The sequence below is a fragment of the Andrographis paniculata genome, unplaced genomic scaffold, assembly GCF_009805555.1.
Source record: "Andrographis paniculata isolate CXL003 unplaced genomic scaffold, ASM980555v1 Contig62END, whole genome shotgun sequence".
NCBI lineage: Eukaryota > Viridiplantae > Streptophyta > Magnoliopsida > Lamiales > Acanthaceae > Andrographis > Andrographis paniculata.
The window spans coordinates 4,005,018-4,025,459 of NW_026137598.1; the positions used below are offsets into that span (position 1 = coordinate 4,005,018).

Here is a 20,442-nt window from a genome sequence, read left to right on the forward strand (position 1 = left end):
GCATAATAAATTTTTAAGGGCATACAAGTAATAAAATTTTTTTTACAGATAAATTATTTCAAAACGCTGATCGGAAATTACTTTTTGGATCCAAAAAGCTATTTCAAAAAACTAATTTACCAAACATCTAAGTCAAATAGTAATAGTAAAAACTGTTCAATAAACTAAAAGCTCTTAAAAAAACTATTTGTCAAACACCCCTAAATATTTTTAAAACATGCTAGGCCTATTTCCACCATTCCACAATATTAGTCTACATTTTTTTTTTTCCATTTCTATCACATAATTTATCTTTCTTTTGTTAAAAATAATTATTCGTTCTAATAATATTTTAAATTTAGTAATTTATAATTTTTTTAATTTTAATTAAATTGTTTAATTATTTAATATTAAAAAACACAATTTTTCATATAGTAAACAAAATGCATCTATATAAAAACAGAAAATAAACCCGTTATTTTTAAATATTAATATAATAATTTAATTTCAAAGGATACAAAAAAGGCAGGGGAAGGCAGGCGTATATTAAGGATGTGTTTGTTTGGAACATTTTTTCCAAAATTTACTATTCATTATTTTTTTTTCCACCCTAAAAACATCAAATCGAACATTTCCTATATTGTACTAATAAAACCAATTTTACATTCAAAACAATCACCATCAAAATCAGAACCCCCAAACAAAGACATCCTAAATAAATGATGATCCATTCAGAACCAATAAACCAATTAACTAGATCAAAAGAAACACAACCATTAGAAAGACTGCCATTGCCACATCAAAAATAGCAAGAATATCCACTACCAAATTTAGCTGTTTCACTACCCCACCCCACCCAACGAACTTCTTGATTCCCAAAATACAAATCTGAGAGTAAACGAACTATCTATGTGTATCTTATCTATGAGGAGGAAATGAATGACCTCAATCATGGGCAGATTTAGCAACAAAATCGTTGGATGGAGATTTGCTAACCTGAGGGATATTGTAAACGCTAGCAGCCACTGAAGCTCCTATGGCTACTGATAATCCCACAAGTCCCCACACCCATCGCCTCCTCCGGCTCCGGCTCCTTTTCCGTTCTTGCTGTCTGCGCGCCACCTCTGCAACGACACCACCAACCTCATCATGTTCAAACAATAGAAATTTCATGACAGCAGATCCTGCTATAATCAACTGGCTAAAAACAAACAATGAAGTATTCAACTACACACCAAACTCATCGAGTTATTAATGTCTACAAATTGATAGCATCATGTTGTCACAGTATTCTAACATCTATGGCTTCCCAAGAATTTTGCATTCCAATTTGTATCACTAATCTCAACAAAAACCCTTCATAAGAATTTCATATCAAGTTTGCATCACCAATATCATAAAATCTTTGATGCGAAAAGATGCAACAAGCAGAGCAAAAACCATCACCCTTTGCCATAAGCATTTCTTCACAAAACAAAAGTACACATTAAGGAAGCAGAAAATGTCCTCGTACATTATTGCACTTTGATGAACCAAACATTCAGAAACTCGAAAGTTCCAAGAAGCTTAACTAACATTAATGAAGGCCGCAGATTTAATTTAAGCCCATCATAAATAAATTCGTATCAATTTCAGGTCTTACTACAGTAATAGATAGTACTTACAACTTACAACTTCAACCAAAACCTATTGTCACAAAATTAGTTCATGCAGTAGGCCAAGTGAAAAACTGAAGGTGATCTATGATAAAAAATAACAATTAAACAATCAGGGATCAATAAGTTAGTCAAGAAAGCTGAACTAAAGAAACTTACCCACAAGATTCCTCTGGGATAGTTCATGATTGACAGTCTCATAGTACTGCAGTCTATCCCGCAGCCGCAATATCTCCTGGTCTTTCAATTCAATAGCTTTCGCAGCAGCTTCTTCAGCTTCAGCACGAGCTTGACCCCTTCCAACTGCCTCAGCAACAAATGTAGCAATTAACATTTCCTGGGAAATACGGTCTGCCAGATTGTCCTCGGACTGCATACCACCACCAGACGGAAATGCAGGAACTGTTAACCCCGCCTCAGCCATGAGGCTCTTCATCCTCTCCCATTGACAATGCATCAAAACTACACTTTCTTCCGCAGCTTTTCTCCTGTCAATTTCCTCAAGAAGTCTGAGCCTTGAGGCATGCAATTCTGATGCAATTCTACTATCACAAGAATCAGCATTAGAAGACGATCCATCGAAGGAGAATTCTGCCAACACAAGAAATTAAATTATTGTTAGAAGCAAATTTAGATTACAAATAAAGCTATAGATCTTTCTATTCTAAGCTCCATCAAAACATATCATAAAACCATAAAGATGCTTGATAAACAAAAACAAAGCTCCATGATGCCTAGATGAATGAAGATAAACTTTATAGCATATGCGCAAAGTATTGAAAAACACTTAGAATCATATGCACATCGTCGACAGATATTTCATCAGAAAGTCCTGCAATCTTCAGTTAGCTAAAGTTTATGTCAATGATAATATCTCAAATTTTTACAAATAAATTCCCTCCTTCAGTTGGTAATTAGAACAATAATAGATTATAGGCACAAAGTGAATATCTAATGAGAAATACCATCAATTGCATCGAAAAATTCCCCCTGAGCAGAAACATAGCTCCGCGTATCGATTTCCTTCGTGCTCAAACTAGCGGCGTCGTCGTCGTCGTCGTCGTCCTTACCCCTAGCCTCATCGCATGGCAATTCCAGAGCTCCGCGCACGAAAAAATCCCCATCCTCGTTACGAACAAAGTCCTCATCGAAAAAATCTACTCCAACCACTTCCGTCTGCTCGTTCTCCAACCCCAAAACATCGCCCTTATCTAACTCCGGAACTGCACTACCCTCGTTTCTCCCTCCGCGGCGCTTGTGGTTAACCACGTAAGGGGAGGGCGAGTGCGGAGTAGCGTTTTCCGGTAGAGGGGCTTGGTGAGGAGTCGAATACAACGCCGGCATAATATACAAGTGCCTGGGACCACCATTTTTTGCGTCCGCCTCTCCATTTTCATGGAGGGGGTTCTTCTGCGAATCATGAGCTCCATGGTGGAGAAAATTGTCCAAGGCTACCGCTGTGAGGGTCGGCATGGATTTCCTTCTTTGGTGAGACGGCAGAATGGTTTGGTAGTTATATCAGTGGTTTCGCCGCCATTGAAGGAGGGAAAAGAGAGGGGAAAGGTCGCGAGAGGAGGGGGGGGGAGGAAGGGTCGAATATGGAAATAAAGAGAGATACAAAGAAAGAAATATAATACTAATAGGAGTATTTGAATTGATTTGAAAATCCCAATCGCAGCTGCATATATAAAATAAATAAATAAATAAATAATATAGGAATTAAAGAAGGGGCGTGTTTGGTAGGTCGTGGCCGCGGGTAGGGTAGGGTAGGGTAGGTTTTCGTTCTACAGAGAAATCTTGTGATGCAAGCAGGCAGGCTGTCACGTGCCACAACTTTTCCTTCAAGTTTGGAAGGCTCAGCTTGATTGGGCTGGGCTGGGCTGGGCTGGGCTCGGAGCATCACATATACAACTTGGTCAATTGCCGTGTGAAAACACACAGTTGAAACCATAAAGGAGGAATGGCAGATGCTTTGACTGACTTGACTTGACTTGTATTTCAAGAAATATCATGTATCTATGGATATATTAAAAAGTTTTTTTTTAAAAAAAACCTGCCCTGCCCTTCATTTCCAGTCCACTCCTCATCGTATATAAATGGTGTGTTTGTTTGGGTTTTGGATTTTAAGTTGGGATTAGAATAGTAAAAATTTTGAATTTGAATAGTTGTAATATAAATTGGTGTTGATGTGATATTTTGAATATAAAATTTATTTTTAGTATAATATAAAAAATAAATAAATATTTGATTTGATATTTTTTAGGAAAAAAAAATGGAATAAATAGTAAAAATTTAATCCAATCCCCCAATCAAACACACCTAAAATATATATATAGTTCTTTACGAACAATTTTGCCTAGCATTTAACATTATGAATTCTCACTCAATTGGGAAGAAATGGAGAATGAATTCTCTACATCCAACTACATACATCTGGCATTCCAAATATCATACAGACAGACAGACAAACACATGGGATCAAAAAGATATCGATATCATCAAACAACACTATTAGAATCTCGATTTACAAATCATCTCAAGAACATAAAAGTCGGACAACAGTAGCTCGCACATCAGTTCATATCACAAGAAATGCTGCCGGGCAAGCAGGCAGGCAGGCAGGCTAGCTAATGGAACACATCAATATCACATGAATGTCGCCGTGGTGCTGCGCCGGTTGTTTTTAAGCTTTGGTTCAACAATGGTATATATATTTCTCATTCACATGGCGCCGCCACATCAAATCCCTATAGAAACCGAAAAATATATAGTCAACTAACCTGCATCGATTTTCCTTAGGTGAAGTCGATCATTGGGAGCTCAGCACGGACTCCTCCTGACCCTTGGCTATTCAGCGGCTGTTGGGCACCCACAGACATAGTCGATGCATTATTCACCGTTGGGGGGACAGCTTCTTCAGTTCCAATAGGCTCTGAAGCAGCTGGGGATGATGACTTGGGTACCTCAGATTCTTCTACAGGAACATTGCTCGATTCCGGAGCCTGGTTTCCAGACTCGCCGACCGGAGGGGCAGAAGAATCTGATTCGGGCTGCAATGAAGCAACAGGCTCAGAAACTGTGGCAGTTTCCACTGGTGTAGCAGTTGCAGATGGAGCCACCGTGTCGGAGTTCTGTGGAGCACCCGACTCAGATGGGGGAAGAGCACTCGACTCTGAAGCAGAGGATGAAATGCTCTGGGGTTTTGCATCAGGTCCTTCCAATTGCAATGGTTTCTGCTGTGAACTCGGGAGGGCAGCCGTGGGCTTTTTCATACCAATTTGACCGGGATTAGGACCGTACAAAGACGACATTCCAGGTGGAAGAATTTCAATGGGAGGCTTTTTAGCGGCATCTTGCAAGCTGGTGATCTTAGATTCTTCGAGAGATGCCAGAAACGCAGCTGCGGCATCCATTTTGATGGAGGGTGCATGCTCAAGCTCTTTCTGCAGCATCTTATTCCATGCCTGAACTAAGCTCCTCAACGTTGGTCGACCTTGGGCCTGATGGAAAGCACAAACAGCTTTGATCAGATTAGATTCAAATGAATTTTTAGCTAATAGCATACATTATTAGAAAACTAATAAACCCATACATGAGCATGAAGTACAGCCTCTGCAAGCATTCCCGTCTCCTGCCAGGCCTTCTCCATCAGCACATTGTCTCCCAAAAGGGCAGCTGCAAATGCAGCTTCTCTTCCAGACCCCACAGATATCAAATTGCTCACCAAATTCTGCAGAATGCACAAATTATCCAAACATGTGATAGTAAAACGGAATGAAATTATAGACAGGTAAAGGCTTTTGAGTACATACGCCAAGTCGTGTCAACTCCCCATGATTTGCTAGTCGTAAGGCAAGCCCTCTTAATTCATGACCTTGCAGGGCACCTTTTACGGAGCCTGCAGCAGCTACTCTTTTAAGAGCTTCACGGGCCGTGTCAGTTTGCCCAGTAGCATCTGCAGCATCAATAAGTTCAAGGAACTCCTTGGCAAACTTAACTACCCCTTGAACAGCATCGACAACGTTTTCCTTCTTTGATGACAAATTCATAATGTCATTCAGATTCAATCCAAGAGCCTCTTGTCCGATATCCCGGCTGTTGCTCATTGTTAGAAGGCACTGAAGAGCTCTTTTTAGATCGCTGCTCTGCATTGCCAGATCGAATTCCAACCTCTTAGATATACCAGGCAAGTGAAGTGCCTCATTGGCATAACCCATTCCCATCATAAATTGTGCTAGATCATCATGATGTTCTCGGCCTAGCCTGCTAGCCCATTTTACTGCACTGACAGCATCTCCATAGGCAGCGAGACATCGACAGCGAATACCAGGATGGCCAAGTGATATTGCATGCGCCGACATGTACCTGTCAATCAGCCAGAGAACACCATCTCTTACACCAGCAATAACAAGAGGTCCCACTGGTCGTTTTTGCTCTGCTGGAAATCTGGTGACGGCAACAGCAACCCCACCACCACCCACAGCTACCTCGTTAGTTCTCCTTTCTTCAAACTCTTTGAGAATTGCCGAATCATTACCATCTACTTTAGACTGTCTAGGCAATGTTATGAATGGAGGTATGGAGGGAGCATGCTGAAAGGAAGCTAATCTGACAACCTGAAGCATCGGTGGCCGCAATGATACCCTCTCTTGCACAACTGATTGCTGACTATCAACAGTTATTAATGCCAATTCTCCATGTTCGGAAACAGCTCTTGATTGAGCTTCCATGAGTTTTACCTCTTCTTTCTTCTTCTTTGTTTCAATATCGACAGGAGTGATGCCAGCATCCACATAGACACACTCAATTGTGGTTGGGGTAGCAACAAATAATTGCCTTCGTTGCCAAACACCTCCAGTTGCATAAGGTATTGCGACATCTCCTAAGTAGCGAAACTGAGGACGCAATGAAGATATAACGATGTATTGCTGATAAGCAAAAGCACAATATTCAACAGTTTGGTCCCATGCCGTCCATTCAGGTTGAGGAAGAAGACCCCCAACAGGTTGAAAACTTTCCCAGCTGTATAATTGGAAATTTGGTGGTGCTGCTTCAGAAGAAGATTTCTGTGAAGAATATGCATCATCCATGGTGCTGAAAGAAGAAGTTGAAGTACCCCCAAATCCTGATAAGGGCATAGACTGAATTGTAGAAATAGCTGTAGCAGCACCAGGGCTTATTCTTCGGGATGTACGGTAAGCTACGCCAAGTAGGGCTCCCCCATGCAAACCAACAACTGGTTCACTGCGGTTACCCACAGATCTCATCAATATGTTTGATGTGCCATCATCCAGCAATATCCGAACTTGAACACCAGCAGATGATGCTGCAGAGGCTGCTGCTGCCGCAGCTTGGGCGGCTGCAGCTGCAGCTTCCTTTGCTTTCCTTGATGAGCTGCCTTTAGGAATTATTGGCATTTTGAATGGTGGCAAAGACTCCAACAAGGCAAACCTGTCTCTACATGTGTCCCAAGCCAATAGCCTTGCACTACCTGAATCGACAATCGACCAATCACTGACCTTATAAACTGAAAAGTAAGGGATGTCAGGCCACACAATGGCAAGAAACCTGCATAATGGAAAGAAAATCAAAGATGTTAAAGAAGGTGCTAGCTAATATCCACTTGGAGGACTCCCAGCACAGCAATGCCTCTCCTGAATGTGCAGAATAGGTAGTGCTCGAGCAGTGATCCTATTTTAAGCAAGAAATATCAAAATGATTACTCACTTTCCTGAACTGCTCACAGAAAGCACCGAATATGAATCGTGGGGTACAGGCATACTAATATGCTTTTTGACTTGCTTTACATGGAGCTGTTCAAGCGTCTCTCCTCTGACTCTTCCCATTTCATTCAAGGTGCCATTATTTCCAAGAGCTGCATTTCCAGTGTTAGACAATTGAAACTGTAGAAGTTTCAGTTCCCTTTCAACAACATAAACAGCAGAATGCTCTCTGCTTCCTGCTACCGTTGGCAAAAGAGCAACTGGTGGTAGTGATTTCATATCAAATTCACAAACAAGGACACCCATGTTGGTCCCAGTAGCAACAAGGTGAGGTTGTAAAGGATGCGCAACCATGGAATACACCTAAAACAGAAGAACTAGGTGCTCAACATTAACTGTTTTTTTAGAAATTAATCCGTTGGTGGACCAAAATAAATGAATAAAATATTGAAATCTTACCCGTAGCTTCTTGTGAGAAGCAAGCAATTGGGGCGGGACTAAAGATGACAGTTCACACAATGGCCTTGTTAGAGCTGAATATGTTGGATGCTCAATTGCCCTGTCAATGATTTTGATGGTAATAAAAACTCCCCAAATATAGCAAGTAAATATGCATGCCTGAATAGCATCAATTATAAATAACTTGGTATTCTTTTGAACGATCACTAACAAACCAAAGCACAAGTTGAGAAAAGCTGAATGGAAGAACATATAACACAATCTTAAGCTTCACAGGAGGCAGGTACACACCAGATATGGGAATCTTTAACGCATGTCAAGATATCAAGATTTGGTGCTCGAGGATGGCACCAAGAGGCCACACTATGACAGGCCAGTTTTGAAACAGGCTTTATCCGTCGTAGTTCCTAGGGTAAGAAAATTAGAATTAAAAAAGTAGAAGAAATTTCCAAAATTGATTCCTCATCTTGATAGGTCTAGATAATTTTCCAGAATTCAGTAGAAACCTTGAATGATATTGTGTCCCATATAGCTAAAGTTTTGTCTGCGCCAATTGTAATCAGTTGTGGTGCAGCACCAACTACACGGGAAAGCTCAACAGCAACAACCCCTCCATCATGTGCCTACAACACATAGCCTCAACTATTCAGATAGCAAAACAAATTGCAGAAGAATCCAACTTCACAAACTTGAAGCACCCCAAAGAATAGCTATCGATATAAAATGAAATAAAAAAAATTAAAAAAAAAAAAAAACCTAGAAGCAAAGATAAGACTTTATGAAGACAATTACTTTTAAGCTCAACTTAGGAACAAGTTCTCTTGAATCTTGACCGTAGTCAGCATTCCATAGCACAAGCAAACCATCACTACCACCAGAAACCAAAAGGGCCTGATTCAAATGCACATCAGAATAACAGGGGTAAATTATTAATGAAAGCACAATAAGAGGTACCAGAAACAAATTATTAATGACAATACAATGAGAGGTACCGGAAACATATGTTCATAAATTGGCTGGATAAAAACGGCATGAAATTAAGGCATGAGGTTTAGAAATATGAATTATACATTATTTCACCAGTTCTGAATTAAATGTGATTATATGTAAGACACAAATCATCAAAGTAGATCCTTGATTAGAATCGCATATGGGATTCATGGCACAAGATATCATTAAGTTATCAAGCTTAGAAAGAGTGTTTGGTTCTTTCAAAAGATTAGAATGAAATATTTAGATGATGAATGAAATCAATCTCAAATGCTATACCCAGGAAATTGATCCAGAATATCCATCATAACAATTAAAACATGAAAGGACGAAGTTCCACCTTTTTAACACCTGTGAACTCTCAAGAATGCTACATTTGCCCCACAAATCACAAGAGATGCTTTCCCACTAAAAGATTCAACCAGTAAAGCTATCCAAGAATCATAGAAACCTTTTCAAGCCAACTATAATCAGATTTGGGCTTCAATACTCATCCAAGGTTACACTAATGATATGCACAATTTGAATATAGTTTAATTACTTAACCACTTTCAACTGTCCATGCCTGAATTTGAACACACTAAAAGGCCAGAAAACCAACAAAGCAGGTCCGGCTTTGATACCACTTAACTGGTTCACCTAAAAGTTTAAGCTTGAAGGGATATACATCATTTATTTATGTATATATTACGGAGTCAAGCAACAGTCTGAAGGCCAAGCACAACTCCACACTTCAACATAGGAGTTTTACAATTAATCAATGAGGGAACTACCTCGCCAGTAGAAGCCATGAAAGTCATCAAACAAGAAATTGATCCTTTGTGACCTCCAGTATATCTTCTAGCAAGCTGCAACCAAAACAAAGATATCAGAAAATGTTAGCAGACAAGTTATTCCTTTCGCTTGAGATACCAGAAGTTAAAATTTTTGTAGATTGAAAATAATTTAGAGACCTTCCATGTTAGCATTGAGAGAACTCTAATTACACCATCAGATCCACCAAATGCCACAAGAGGCCCATCATTAGCAGATGATCTACACAGGAACTCCATGCTGCACAGAAATAAGTTCCCTTGGTTTTCAGTATGTCTTTCCACATATTTGAAATCAAAGTGATAATACATTCAGGCAAGATATACATTCGAAACTTAGTGGCAAAGAAAAAATAAAGGTTTTGAGTCTCATCCTGCAGGTAGTAATTATCAATAGGCACAACTCTAATATTAAAACTAGGACATATTATAGTATATGTACAGTCTGACTAAGTCTCTGCGTCTCAGCTGCTGAGCATATATGACCCTTTAAAAATAATTCTCTTTCGCTAACTACATTGCAGCTATAAGCAAGTGTTGCACAACAAGAATACAAAGGGATTAATCATGTGTACACATAATTGACAGGCAAAACCCCACTAAAGAGGAATTAATTGCATATGAATTGTATTCAACTGTGCCAAGGACTGCATCAAATGATATTATAGAGAATCTAGGTAGCATTATGTACTGATAATCCGTAGTATGCTCCATAGAAATTAAGAATCATATTAAATGATAAAAGGTTAAATTATAATCGCATGGTTCCCCCCTCTAACAAATCAAACACTATAAAGTATCAAGAAGTTAAATAAATTGCAGATACCAATATTATCTATTAATTAGAGTAGAACCTTTATCAGGCAATGTTTATACAGTAAAATAAGTCCTTCCATGTTATACGGTTTAAGACTAATATGTTTTAATGATATTCATAAATTTTCAACAATCCAATCTTCCAAGCACATCCTAGCGCACATATAAGGGTAACAGAAATGAGCAACTTGCTGCCTTACTGTACAAATGTTTACATTCATAATAAGTTATAAACTAGACTCAAGCAACCTCAGAAAAACATCCATACTTTGTCAAACTTTTATCTCAATAGAATGTCAAAAAATATATAGATTCAAAACTTGCCATAGAAGAGATCTATTGTCCAAATCTTGCTTTGGGACATCTCGGCCACGCATCGTCACAAGATCGAGGAAAATAGCTTTGTTCTCACAACATATAACAAGAAAATGGCGTCCTTTTGTTGAAGGGGCTGGAGAATTGAATGATGAAGTGATATTGCTGACAGCTGTTGGAGCTTCAGCAGCAGCTGCTCGATTCTTCCAGAGTTGCCAATAGTGCACATCATCATCATAAAAACTAACCTGTTTAACACTTGACACCAAATACACAATATCAGGCTTCAGTTTAACAAGCAAGGGACTGATGTAAGACTATCTGTACTTCAAAAAAAAAATAAAAATTCCAAGGTAAATGTGATTTGTGTACCTCCCCCCTCGAATGGCTTCTGTGGGTTTTCCTCTAATAAGCTCTAACATGCATCAAAGGAATAGTGTCAGAGCTCATTAGTTAAAAAGGAGAATCAGAATATCTAGTTGAGAAAATCAATAGCAATGGTACACAATGAATAGCAAAAGAGACACCAATATAAATGAAATGATCCCCCAGAAGTGTGAACAGTTGCATACAATAAGACTCACATAAACCCATCAAGGAGTGAACAGCACATTAAACAGGTAAATCAAATCTAAGATTGCCCCGAACAAATTGGATGAAGAATTTACCAATTGCTTAAACACTATTTTGAATATTCAGATCCACTACTCAGTTTTTTCATAATTTCCAAGAGAATGTCTATATCCGAACATTCTTCAAATGACATTTCCACACAAAGCCCGAAGATCAGTTGAAGCTCTTGATCCCGGCACCACAGAACCTCACATTCCAGCTTTCAAATCCAAACCACAAGTAGACAGTAAAAAACAACTCAAAGCAACATCAATTTATTCCCACCGATCTAGTATTCCCGTTACCATACATCATCCTCCACGCTAAAGGTCTCAGCAACCTAAAACTAAGAAAATGCAATCATAAAAAATACCTGTATCGCCCTCTGCTAGCTTCTCCAATTTAACACCAACCAAACGCCTCTCATCAACACCACCAGCTTTCAACTCGTACACCACCTAAAAATTACTAAACATTCAGTTCATACACCATACCCATTTCACCGCACACATAATAATCTTCACAAAGACAAAGGAGTACGAACGAATAAAGAAAAAATTGAACCTGACGGTGCTCCCAATTCCAAACGGAGACATGATCTGATGCATCAGATGTGACGAGCCAAGGGTGCGTAGGGTGCAATTGAATCTTCACTATCTTATCATTCGTCGGGCGAAAAGCGCGCAGCCGTAGCATTCTGCTCAAATCCCTCACCCAATTCTTTGAGCTAAACTATGGATCTGACGCAGAAAACAAAAAACCCTCAGTAATTTTTCACCGATAAACCCCTGATCTCTCGGGAAATGAAAGGGTCGCGACTGTGATTCAGATCGGCCCGATCCCGGGGCATCGGTTTGATGCTGCGAGCTTAGACAGGCACAACTTCTGGGAATTACGCTACACAACTGGGTACAGGCAGCAGCAGGAGCGAAACCAGCTTTGGATTCAGCACAACAATGTTGGTTTCGTTCGCTTCCCTTCTTTGCTCCGGAGAAACTGTTGAATCTATAACAATGGTAGAAATGTTGGTCAAAATTAAGGACGTGAAGAAGAACATAAGTCGATTTTTATTTTCTTTACTGTTACTTTTTTTTTTTTTTTTTTTCCAGTTCGACTCGATCCGACCCTAACTCTATTCTATGCAATAATAAACCTACCCTGTTTAATTTGTTTAATTTTGGATCAGTTATTAGGGTGTTTTTGTTTGGAGAATTTGTAGAGATTTTAATTATTCATTTAATTTTTTTTAAAAAAAATATTGAATTAAATACGTATTTTTAAAATTTTTATATTATATTAAAAATTAATTTTACAACATCATATCAATACCTATTTATATATTATACAACTATTTCAATTTAATTTTTTTACCGTTCAAATTTCTAACTCAAAATCCAAACCCCCAAACAAACACACCCTAAATTTCATCCGAGCACAAACACACCCTAAATTTCATCCGAGCTATGTGCTACTCGTTGTTCTTCCATTTCCTTTGTGCTCGCGGAATTCTTGTTCCAATCTCTTTTTTTTTTCATTAGGCTTTGTGCTTTTCTTTGTTCTTTCATAAGATTACTTATTGTATTACGGGTTCTTTGGTGTCAAATACTTGATTTCTTCCTTTTTGTGGTGTCGCTTCATTCGGAAGGTTTAGAGTTGACACGGAATATGTTGTAATCTAAGTCAAAAAATATTACCGATACGTTCGATTATAGCATCGTTTTCTTTGTTTTGTTTAATTTATTATTTTGATTCATTGACACTAATCTACTAATACTCTTTGTGAGAATTATTTGTTTGCATGAACAATCCGAGTCGATTCTAAGGAAAGAAATTTCCAACAATTGTACGACAATTTTACCGTTGAAACATAAGTTGTGAATTTTAAGTTTGCCCTGAAATTGATAATAAAAGACAAACTCTTATATTTTATTTGATAATTAGTCATAGGGTAAGTTCTTTTATGATTAGTCTTGGTTTTTATATCCCCATTTTCAATTTCTATTATTATGTGACATTACTATCTAGTCAGTTAACCACTGATAGTTAGTGAATTTGTACGATCTTTTTGCAGGGCAAATTGTGTGACTTTTGTGTGATACTTGCGTTATGAAAATTGTGTCTATTGCACTTTTCAATGAAGAAAATTTTTGAATTTTGAATTTAACAATGAAAAGTATCCTAGTAATACAAAAGGTTGTAAAAGTTATTAATGGTAATTTTTAGTCGTTTATTGACTGAAGACATAAAAATTTAAGTATATGAACCTCTATGAGATTAGAAATATAGAAAAACATAATCTACAAAAGAACTGTGAGAAAAGAATTTTATATGAAAAATTCTTTGTTCAATAATCTATTTCTACTTGAAAAGTTCTACAAATTTAAATGTGATTTAACCAAATCAATATATAAGAATCTTATATTTTTACTAAACTTATTAAATATATTAAACAAACATGAGAAAAAAATATTGATGAATACACTTTTATTGTGTTTTTTAATGTCATTTTCAAATATTTTTTTGATGTCAAATTATCCATATAGAGATATTTATTATTATTTTTATTTTACTTTTTTTTTATGACGTGGGAACCCGCAGCCGCTACCCAAAAGTGCTTACTGGATAAACCCACGGCCGAACCTAATACCCTGCAAACCAGGCCCGACGGAAAAGATATACTAAGCGAACCATGTGTAGTAGTAAAAAAGAAAAAGAAGCATTTGATTAACTTTAAATAAATCACATGATTTAGAAAATTTTGAAAATCAAAATAATAAGGGCAAAAGTAAAAGTAAGTTCTAGTATAAAAATAATAATAGGAAGTGTTATAATTGTAAGAACCAAAATTATTTTATTAATCAATGTCCACATCCAAAATTATTTTATAATGGGTAACGTGTTTATGGTAAGAGATAGTTTTCCTATTCGTGATTCTGTGTGCAAAACTGAGAGGTTACTTAATATTGCCTTAAGAAATTTATTTTCGATTTGTAACTTTGTCATATGTTTTTGTTGGTATTGGTTATGTTAGATCTAAAATTTAATTGTTTGGTTACATGTTAACTTTGAAATAAATTGATGTGCTACAACTTGGTGTTGTTCAATGTATTTGCATATATGCTTACTTTGTATTCTTTGTTTTTTTTTTGTGTCCAATAACTATATGATAAGTTGCACGTATTAAAACGATAATGTCAATATGTTCTCCACTCTTGTTATACTTCTTCAAAGCAATCATAATGGTTGATTAGAAATAAGGGAGAGATTATTAAATTTTTTGTTTTCGGTTCGACCTGATCCGGTTTGATTTGTTTAACATCGGATTTTTCTTCTCCCAAATCTCATGTGATTCGATAGACCCAATCATTTCTCTTTTTTTCTTCCTCTTGTTCCAACGACGATGCAATTTCAAGCCCATGCAGCTCAGAAATCTCCGAGATTGTTGCGATGAGGTATTTTTGCTTCTAATTTCATGGCTTTGTTAATTATCTCTTTGGATATATATATATATATTATATAGATAATTTAATATTTTCATTATGTAACTCATTATAATTTGAAACATTTTTCTCATTTTTTTTTATTTTCTTAATAATTTTAAAATTAATTTACTATTTTTTAAAATTTACATTTAAATTCATAATTAATGATAGTTATAATTATTTATACTAATTGATCATCATCAATACATTTTAATTACTTATTTTGCATTAATTACATAATACAAATTAGTTATAAATAAAATTTAGTATTGTACAATACATTAATATATTCTACAATGTAGTATAAGCCGATATACCAAATATTAAAATAATGCACGATATTTTAATATATAATGAAATATCAATATTATTTAGATTTCAGTATAGATTGAAAAATATCAAATAATATATTGTTATCGTACCAAAAAATTTAATATGATATGATATTGTATCAAAATTTTTAATATATTGAAGATTTCACGCTTCACTTGTGCAATTTGGTTGGATAAATTGCAGAGTACGACGAGTCCGTCAGCGGGTAGAGCTGTAAACAAGTCAAACAGAGCCGAGTTTGTCATGTTTGAGCTCAGCTCGTTAAGGATTCGAACTCGACTTGTGTTCGTTCGTTAAGAGATACGAGCTGAAATTTTATTTGAGCTCGATTCGTTTGGCAATTTTTTTGTTCGTGTTCGGCTCGGGTTAGCTTGTTAAGATATATTTTATTTTATTTATTTAATTTTTTTATTAAATTTAGTTAATAATAATTATAACTTTTATTAATAAATTTAAATAAAAAATAGAATGCAATATAATATTTATAAAGATATATATACTTATTAAATATAAAATCATTAATTTAATTTTTTCAATAAATACTATCGTTCACGAACAAGCTCGAGCTCATTCGTGAACATAACGAGCCAAAATTTATGTTTGTGTTCAACTCGTTTAGCTTAACGAACGAGCTTTTAGCGAGTTTAAACGAGTCGAACCGAGCCAAGCTCGCGAACTGTTCATTTGTTTTACAACCCTATCAGCGGGTAAAGGATTGTTGAGAAGTACCTCTGCGTCGCCTCCCCTCAAGTTTGGCTATGTTGTTTACACCATGGAGACCATGTTTGAGCTCTTCACCTTGTCCATCGAGGAAGTCATTTGCCATGTAAAAGGTGTTGATTTCATATCCGATGACGCCAACCACAACCAAAAAAGGTAAAACTTCTACAAATTGACGAGGAATGGTTGGTTCACCAGAGGAAAAAATAAAGCACCAATCAAACGTCATGCAATAATGACGGCCATATTCGACGTTGCGGAAGAGGTTGTGAACGGCTACCAAGACCAATGGTGGTTACAAAAACAGGTGAGAGTGCAAAATCAATAGAGATAAGTGCCACAAGTATGGAAAGTTTAGTTATTGGGCTAAAGATTGTTGACAACCACTCGCCAAGGAAGATGACTAGCAACCACATGACCGGAAACACCACTTTGCAAAGTTGGACACAAGTGCACCTGGTCAGTGAAATTTGGCAGAGGTTTGATCGTCGAAATTTGTGGATGCCGATGCAACACAGTGGTGTTCACAAGCTCAAATGGAGAGCATTGTACGATTACAGATTTCTACGCCATTTCAAGGCTAGAAAACATCATAAGCATTGGGTAATTTGATGAGCGTGGTGCAATGTGAGGAATGGTAAGGATAATGGCAAGGCCAGTATGTATAATGCCGCAACAAGACAATGATGACAATCATCTAAACTTTGAAACTTCAAATAAATTAGCTAAAGATAAGATGTTACGCAGACTTGCAATAATCGTTCACTCTAACGAAATTTGTGATTGATGTCTAACAGAAAAGCAAGGGCATACTTCCTCCCAATAGGTACACACTATCGGGCAGAAAAATTAGTTAATCTAATATACGGCGAATTGTGTCGTGAATATATGCCTATATATATATAATACTTGTAGAGGCTAACCAAGTGAATTAAAATATATATATATATATCATCATCATCATCATCATCCTCTTTATTGTCTTCAATCAGATCTTAAGCTTTATCCTTTACACAGGTAGCACACATGATCATTTGATGCTGCAATCTAGTCTAAACTCAAACTACAAATGACAAGCCAACATGAACATATATTTACATAGAGACTATAGATAATAAATGATCTGAATGAATATTATTCCAATGTAGAAGAAGCCATATTATTACCATAATAGTACTGTTTTTCAGGCTGAAGCTTCCCCATCTCAAAGCTACTTTTACCGCCATCAGCCTCTGCCGCCTTCAAGGTCTTTTTAGCATACACCGTGAAGGCAATGGTAGTGATAATAGCCACCACAAACGAAACTGTGTTGTAAATAATTTCCACCGGAGTTAGGTGATGGTTCCTATATTGGACATCCGCTAGCGTCCTTATTAGCCGACCACTGCCGAGGTCGGGTACCCAATGTCAAACCAAAACTCAAGTTAGCAAGAACAACATATCGAAAATAGTATAAATCACAATACTTGAACACTTTTGGAGGTTTTGGCGCTATTGATCAAAGTAACTTTATTCAAAAACATCCCATCAAATACCGATTATTTCTTATAAAACATCACAAAACCTCTCAAGACTAAATGGACTAATCTTGTAAAATGTTTGTTTGGGGCTCAATAACCTTCACCATGAGAGAAACAAATTATTTTCATAGTTCAATGCATCTAAATTGCATGAAATTTCCCTATGTTTTTTAAATAAAATGAAATCTTGAGAATAAAAGTTTTAATGCTACTTTCAATAGGAAATCAACAATGTTAGTCAAGCAAGGGACACATTTTTTTCATGGAAAAAATTCAACCGAGCAAAGAATTTTATTTGGTTTTAACAAAAAATTTAGGGTAAATAATACAATACCCCTTGTGTTTTTAGTAAAAAAGCATAAAACACATTGTATTTTATTTATTGCGTGAAATCCCCCCGTGTTAATATAAAGTTTGCACGAAACACTTTTTGTCCGAAACTGATGTTTGGTTCTAAATAAAAACCTAAATTACTCAAATTTTATACAAATAAAAAATGTAAAATATCTTAAATAATTTTTTTGAATAAATCAAATATCAATTTTGGACGAAAATGGTGTTTGGTGCAAACTTCACATTAACACAGAGGGTTTTCACGTAATAAATAAAACACGAGATGTTTTATGCATTTTTACTATAACACAAAGGATATTATATAATTTACCCAAAAATTTATAACTATTGTCAATGGGAAAGGAATAAAAAGGGAGTGTTTTGGGCGAAGACAAACCTGTAGATGTAAATGAAGGCTTCCGGTATCATTCCTGCAATCGATCCGCATAAATATGGCCAAAACCTCATATCAGTCACCACAATTGCATAATTGAAGATCGTGTAAGGAAAAGGGGAGATCCTAAAAAGTGCAACCACACGAAATTGATGGAACCAGCTTCCTTCCGCTGCGAGCCTCAACATTGCAGCGTTTTGAGGCCAACGCTTCAACCATTGCTGAGAATGATATTAAATAAATTACCATGATTGGAAAATAACTGCTGTAAAAAGATTGAAATATGTCCTACATGAATCCGGTCGCGGAAGAGTAAACCAATCAAGTACGGTAGGATCATCCCAATGGTTGTTCCAACCATAATGATGACAAACCCCAAGCCGTACCCAAAAATCATTCCGGCTAGCCACATGGATGGACCGGATGGGATTAGAAACACGGGGAACAAAGCTAAGGATGCTACGATTACAAGAGCAAGTACTGGACGGCCAAAGGCTGTGGCTTCCCATTGCAAGATTGGAAAAAGAACCTAATCAAGATCACGTCGTTAATAGCATGTATGTATGAAAAAACAGAAATATAGTATCTTTTGTCCTTCAAGAAAGGTCCATTTTAAGTTTCCACTTTTCTTAATGTTTAAGTATATAGAAATTCGAATTTGTCACCAAGTCGTTGCAATTTTGATTTCACAAGTTCTTTTGTCATAACTGAAATTCACACGCATGTCATTAAATAGTAACACTAAAATTTTTTTAATTTAACCTTGATCAACATAACTATAAACAGCGAAAGTGAAACCAACTTCTATTAAAAAGTATATTCTTAAATGCAACTAAATTTGAAATGGTTCTTCCATACAAGAAACGAGAAATGGTATTTTCCCCAAAGAAGAATGCACACAAGAGATAAGAAGGAAATACGTAAGAACAATCAATGCATAGAGATCAACATACCTTCTCGACAAGAAAGGGCATTCCCCATTTAACCAACACAAAGGTTAGTATTATGGCGATGATGCACCATATTATGGCCTTGATCCACCATGTCCGACCCTTCCGTGTTCGTGTTTGGGATTCTGTATCTACTTCAGGTAGTTTTAACTCATTATTATGTATTACCAATCTCACGTACTCACTATTGTCTTCCCTAACTTGCTTTTTCTCCAACTCAGTTGAAACCGGCGTCTTCATCAAGACATCAGAGGTCTGTAAAATCGAACAAATAACTCACCAACATATGCTCACAAACAACTAATGAACAAAAACTTCAGCTCAGAAAGATACAAAACAATCACAATCTTATTCCATGACAATACCAATTAAAAACATATCTGCGTACAAAAATTTCAAGATTTTGTTTCAGAAATTAGCTGAGTAAACCACCAATGCATTGGGCATGCTTATATACTAATGCTTTCGTATCTTCGAAAAAGAAAATAAACCACCACCAACAAGATGCTGCAATATTCAGCTGCAAAATCAAATTGCCACAGAACTGGACAGATCAACGTAAAAACAATTTGTTACAGATTTAGTCTCTTCTAACCCTATTGTTTATAGTAGCACCGACATAAGATTCCTCCAATCTCTACACTCAAATTTACCGAACCCGCGCATAAGGAATCAAGCGAATCAGGACGAAGAAAGTGCAACAGAGAACAAAACAGAAAGATTCAAACAATTTTCCATCAGAACACAAAAGAAGAGCCGCTCGAGATACTTCAACAGCGCCAAGATCACGCCCGGGGGAAGGCAATATACCAAAAATAAAAATGAAAACCCTTACTCGAGGAGCCGCTCCCTCCGATCACCGGCTTCTGACGATACTCAGACGAATTTGATGCCCCCTGATTCGGAAATGGGTTGATCACTTTCCTTGAAAGAGATGATCGAACGAAACCGTGGGAGAAGAAGGAGAAATTTTCACTTTCCGGTGGTTCGTGGGAGGAAAAGTAGAATGAGTGCGGTTGGGGTGCAGTATGCCTATGGCTATGACGTGTGCGTTTCTTCGATTTCCAAGCAAACTTCGATTCAAATTTTGTGGTCGCATATTTGACATTGACGAAGGAATTCTGGTGTCGTTTTTATTTTTTTATTTTTTTTTAAAAAAATAAATTTGAATTTTTATTTATATATTTTTTTATTGAGCTAAAAAGCAAGCCTAAACGAAGTAGCTTACGAGTTACGACACCGGGCCGGTGCGCCAAGTGTGAAATTCCTGACGCGTAAAAGACGAAATTGCCCTCCTTTTGAAAACGGATTTGGTCATGCTTTTGTAGTGATCGACGTGTCATTTTACG

The 20,442-nt window shown here is 36.8% G+C and overlaps 3 protein-coding genes across 4 annotated transcripts; all 3 read right to left on the reverse strand.

Annotated features, from left to right (window-relative positions):
• Positions 1 to 743: 743 nt before the first annotated feature.
• Positions 744 to 3,270, reverse strand: LOC127260387 (uncharacterized). Its single transcript, XM_051288110.1, has 3 exons — positions 2,600 to 3,270; positions 1,794 to 2,225; positions 744 to 1,103 (listed from the first exon to the last, which is right to left on the reverse strand). The coding sequence occupies exons 1-3, from the start codon at positions 3,105 to 3,107 to the stop codon at positions 925 to 927; spliced, it is 1,119 nt and encodes a 372-aa protein (XP_051144067.1). The 5' UTR covers positions 3,108 to 3,270; the 3' UTR covers positions 744 to 924.
• An 837-nt stretch (positions 3,271 to 4,107) lies between these two features.
• On the reverse strand, positions 4,108 to 12,395 carry LOC127260765 (uncharacterized). Of its 2 annotated transcripts, XM_051288680.1 has the most exons (14): positions 11,926 to 12,395; positions 11,735 to 11,819; positions 11,122 to 11,164; positions 10,759 to 11,007; positions 9,760 to 9,859; positions 9,580 to 9,654; positions 8,609 to 8,707; positions 8,323 to 8,439; positions 8,108 to 8,223; positions 7,817 to 7,916; positions 7,362 to 7,720; positions 5,447 to 7,202; positions 5,227 to 5,364; positions 4,108 to 5,134 (listed from the first exon to the last, which is right to left on the reverse strand). In XM_051288680.1, exons 1-14 carry the CDS (start codon positions 12,055 to 12,057, stop codon positions 4,430 to 4,432), a joined length of 4,074 nt encoding a protein of 1,357 aa, XP_051144637.1. In that variant the 5' UTR covers positions 12,058 to 12,395; the 3' UTR covers positions 4,108 to 4,429. The 2 variants fall into 2 exon arrangements, with proteins under 2 accessions (XP_051144637.1, XP_051144638.1); XM_051288681.1 differs by lacking the exon at positions 11,926 to 12,395 and having other exon boundaries at positions 10,759 to 10,997.
• Positions 12,396 to 16,823: 4,428 nt separating this feature from the next.
• On the reverse strand, positions 16,824 to 20,200 carry LOC127261294 (uncharacterized). The gene is made up of 5 exons (XM_051289584.1): positions 19,929 to 20,200; positions 19,097 to 19,348; positions 18,436 to 18,672; positions 18,147 to 18,364; positions 16,824 to 17,280 (listed from the first exon to the last, which is right to left on the reverse strand). The coding sequence occupies exons 2-5, from the start codon at positions 19,331 to 19,333 to the stop codon at positions 17,031 to 17,033; spliced, it is 942 nt and encodes a 313-aa protein (XP_051145541.1). The 5' UTR covers positions 19,334 to 19,348; positions 19,929 to 20,200; the 3' UTR covers positions 16,824 to 17,030.
• Positions 20,201 to 20,442: the final 242 nt, after the last annotated feature.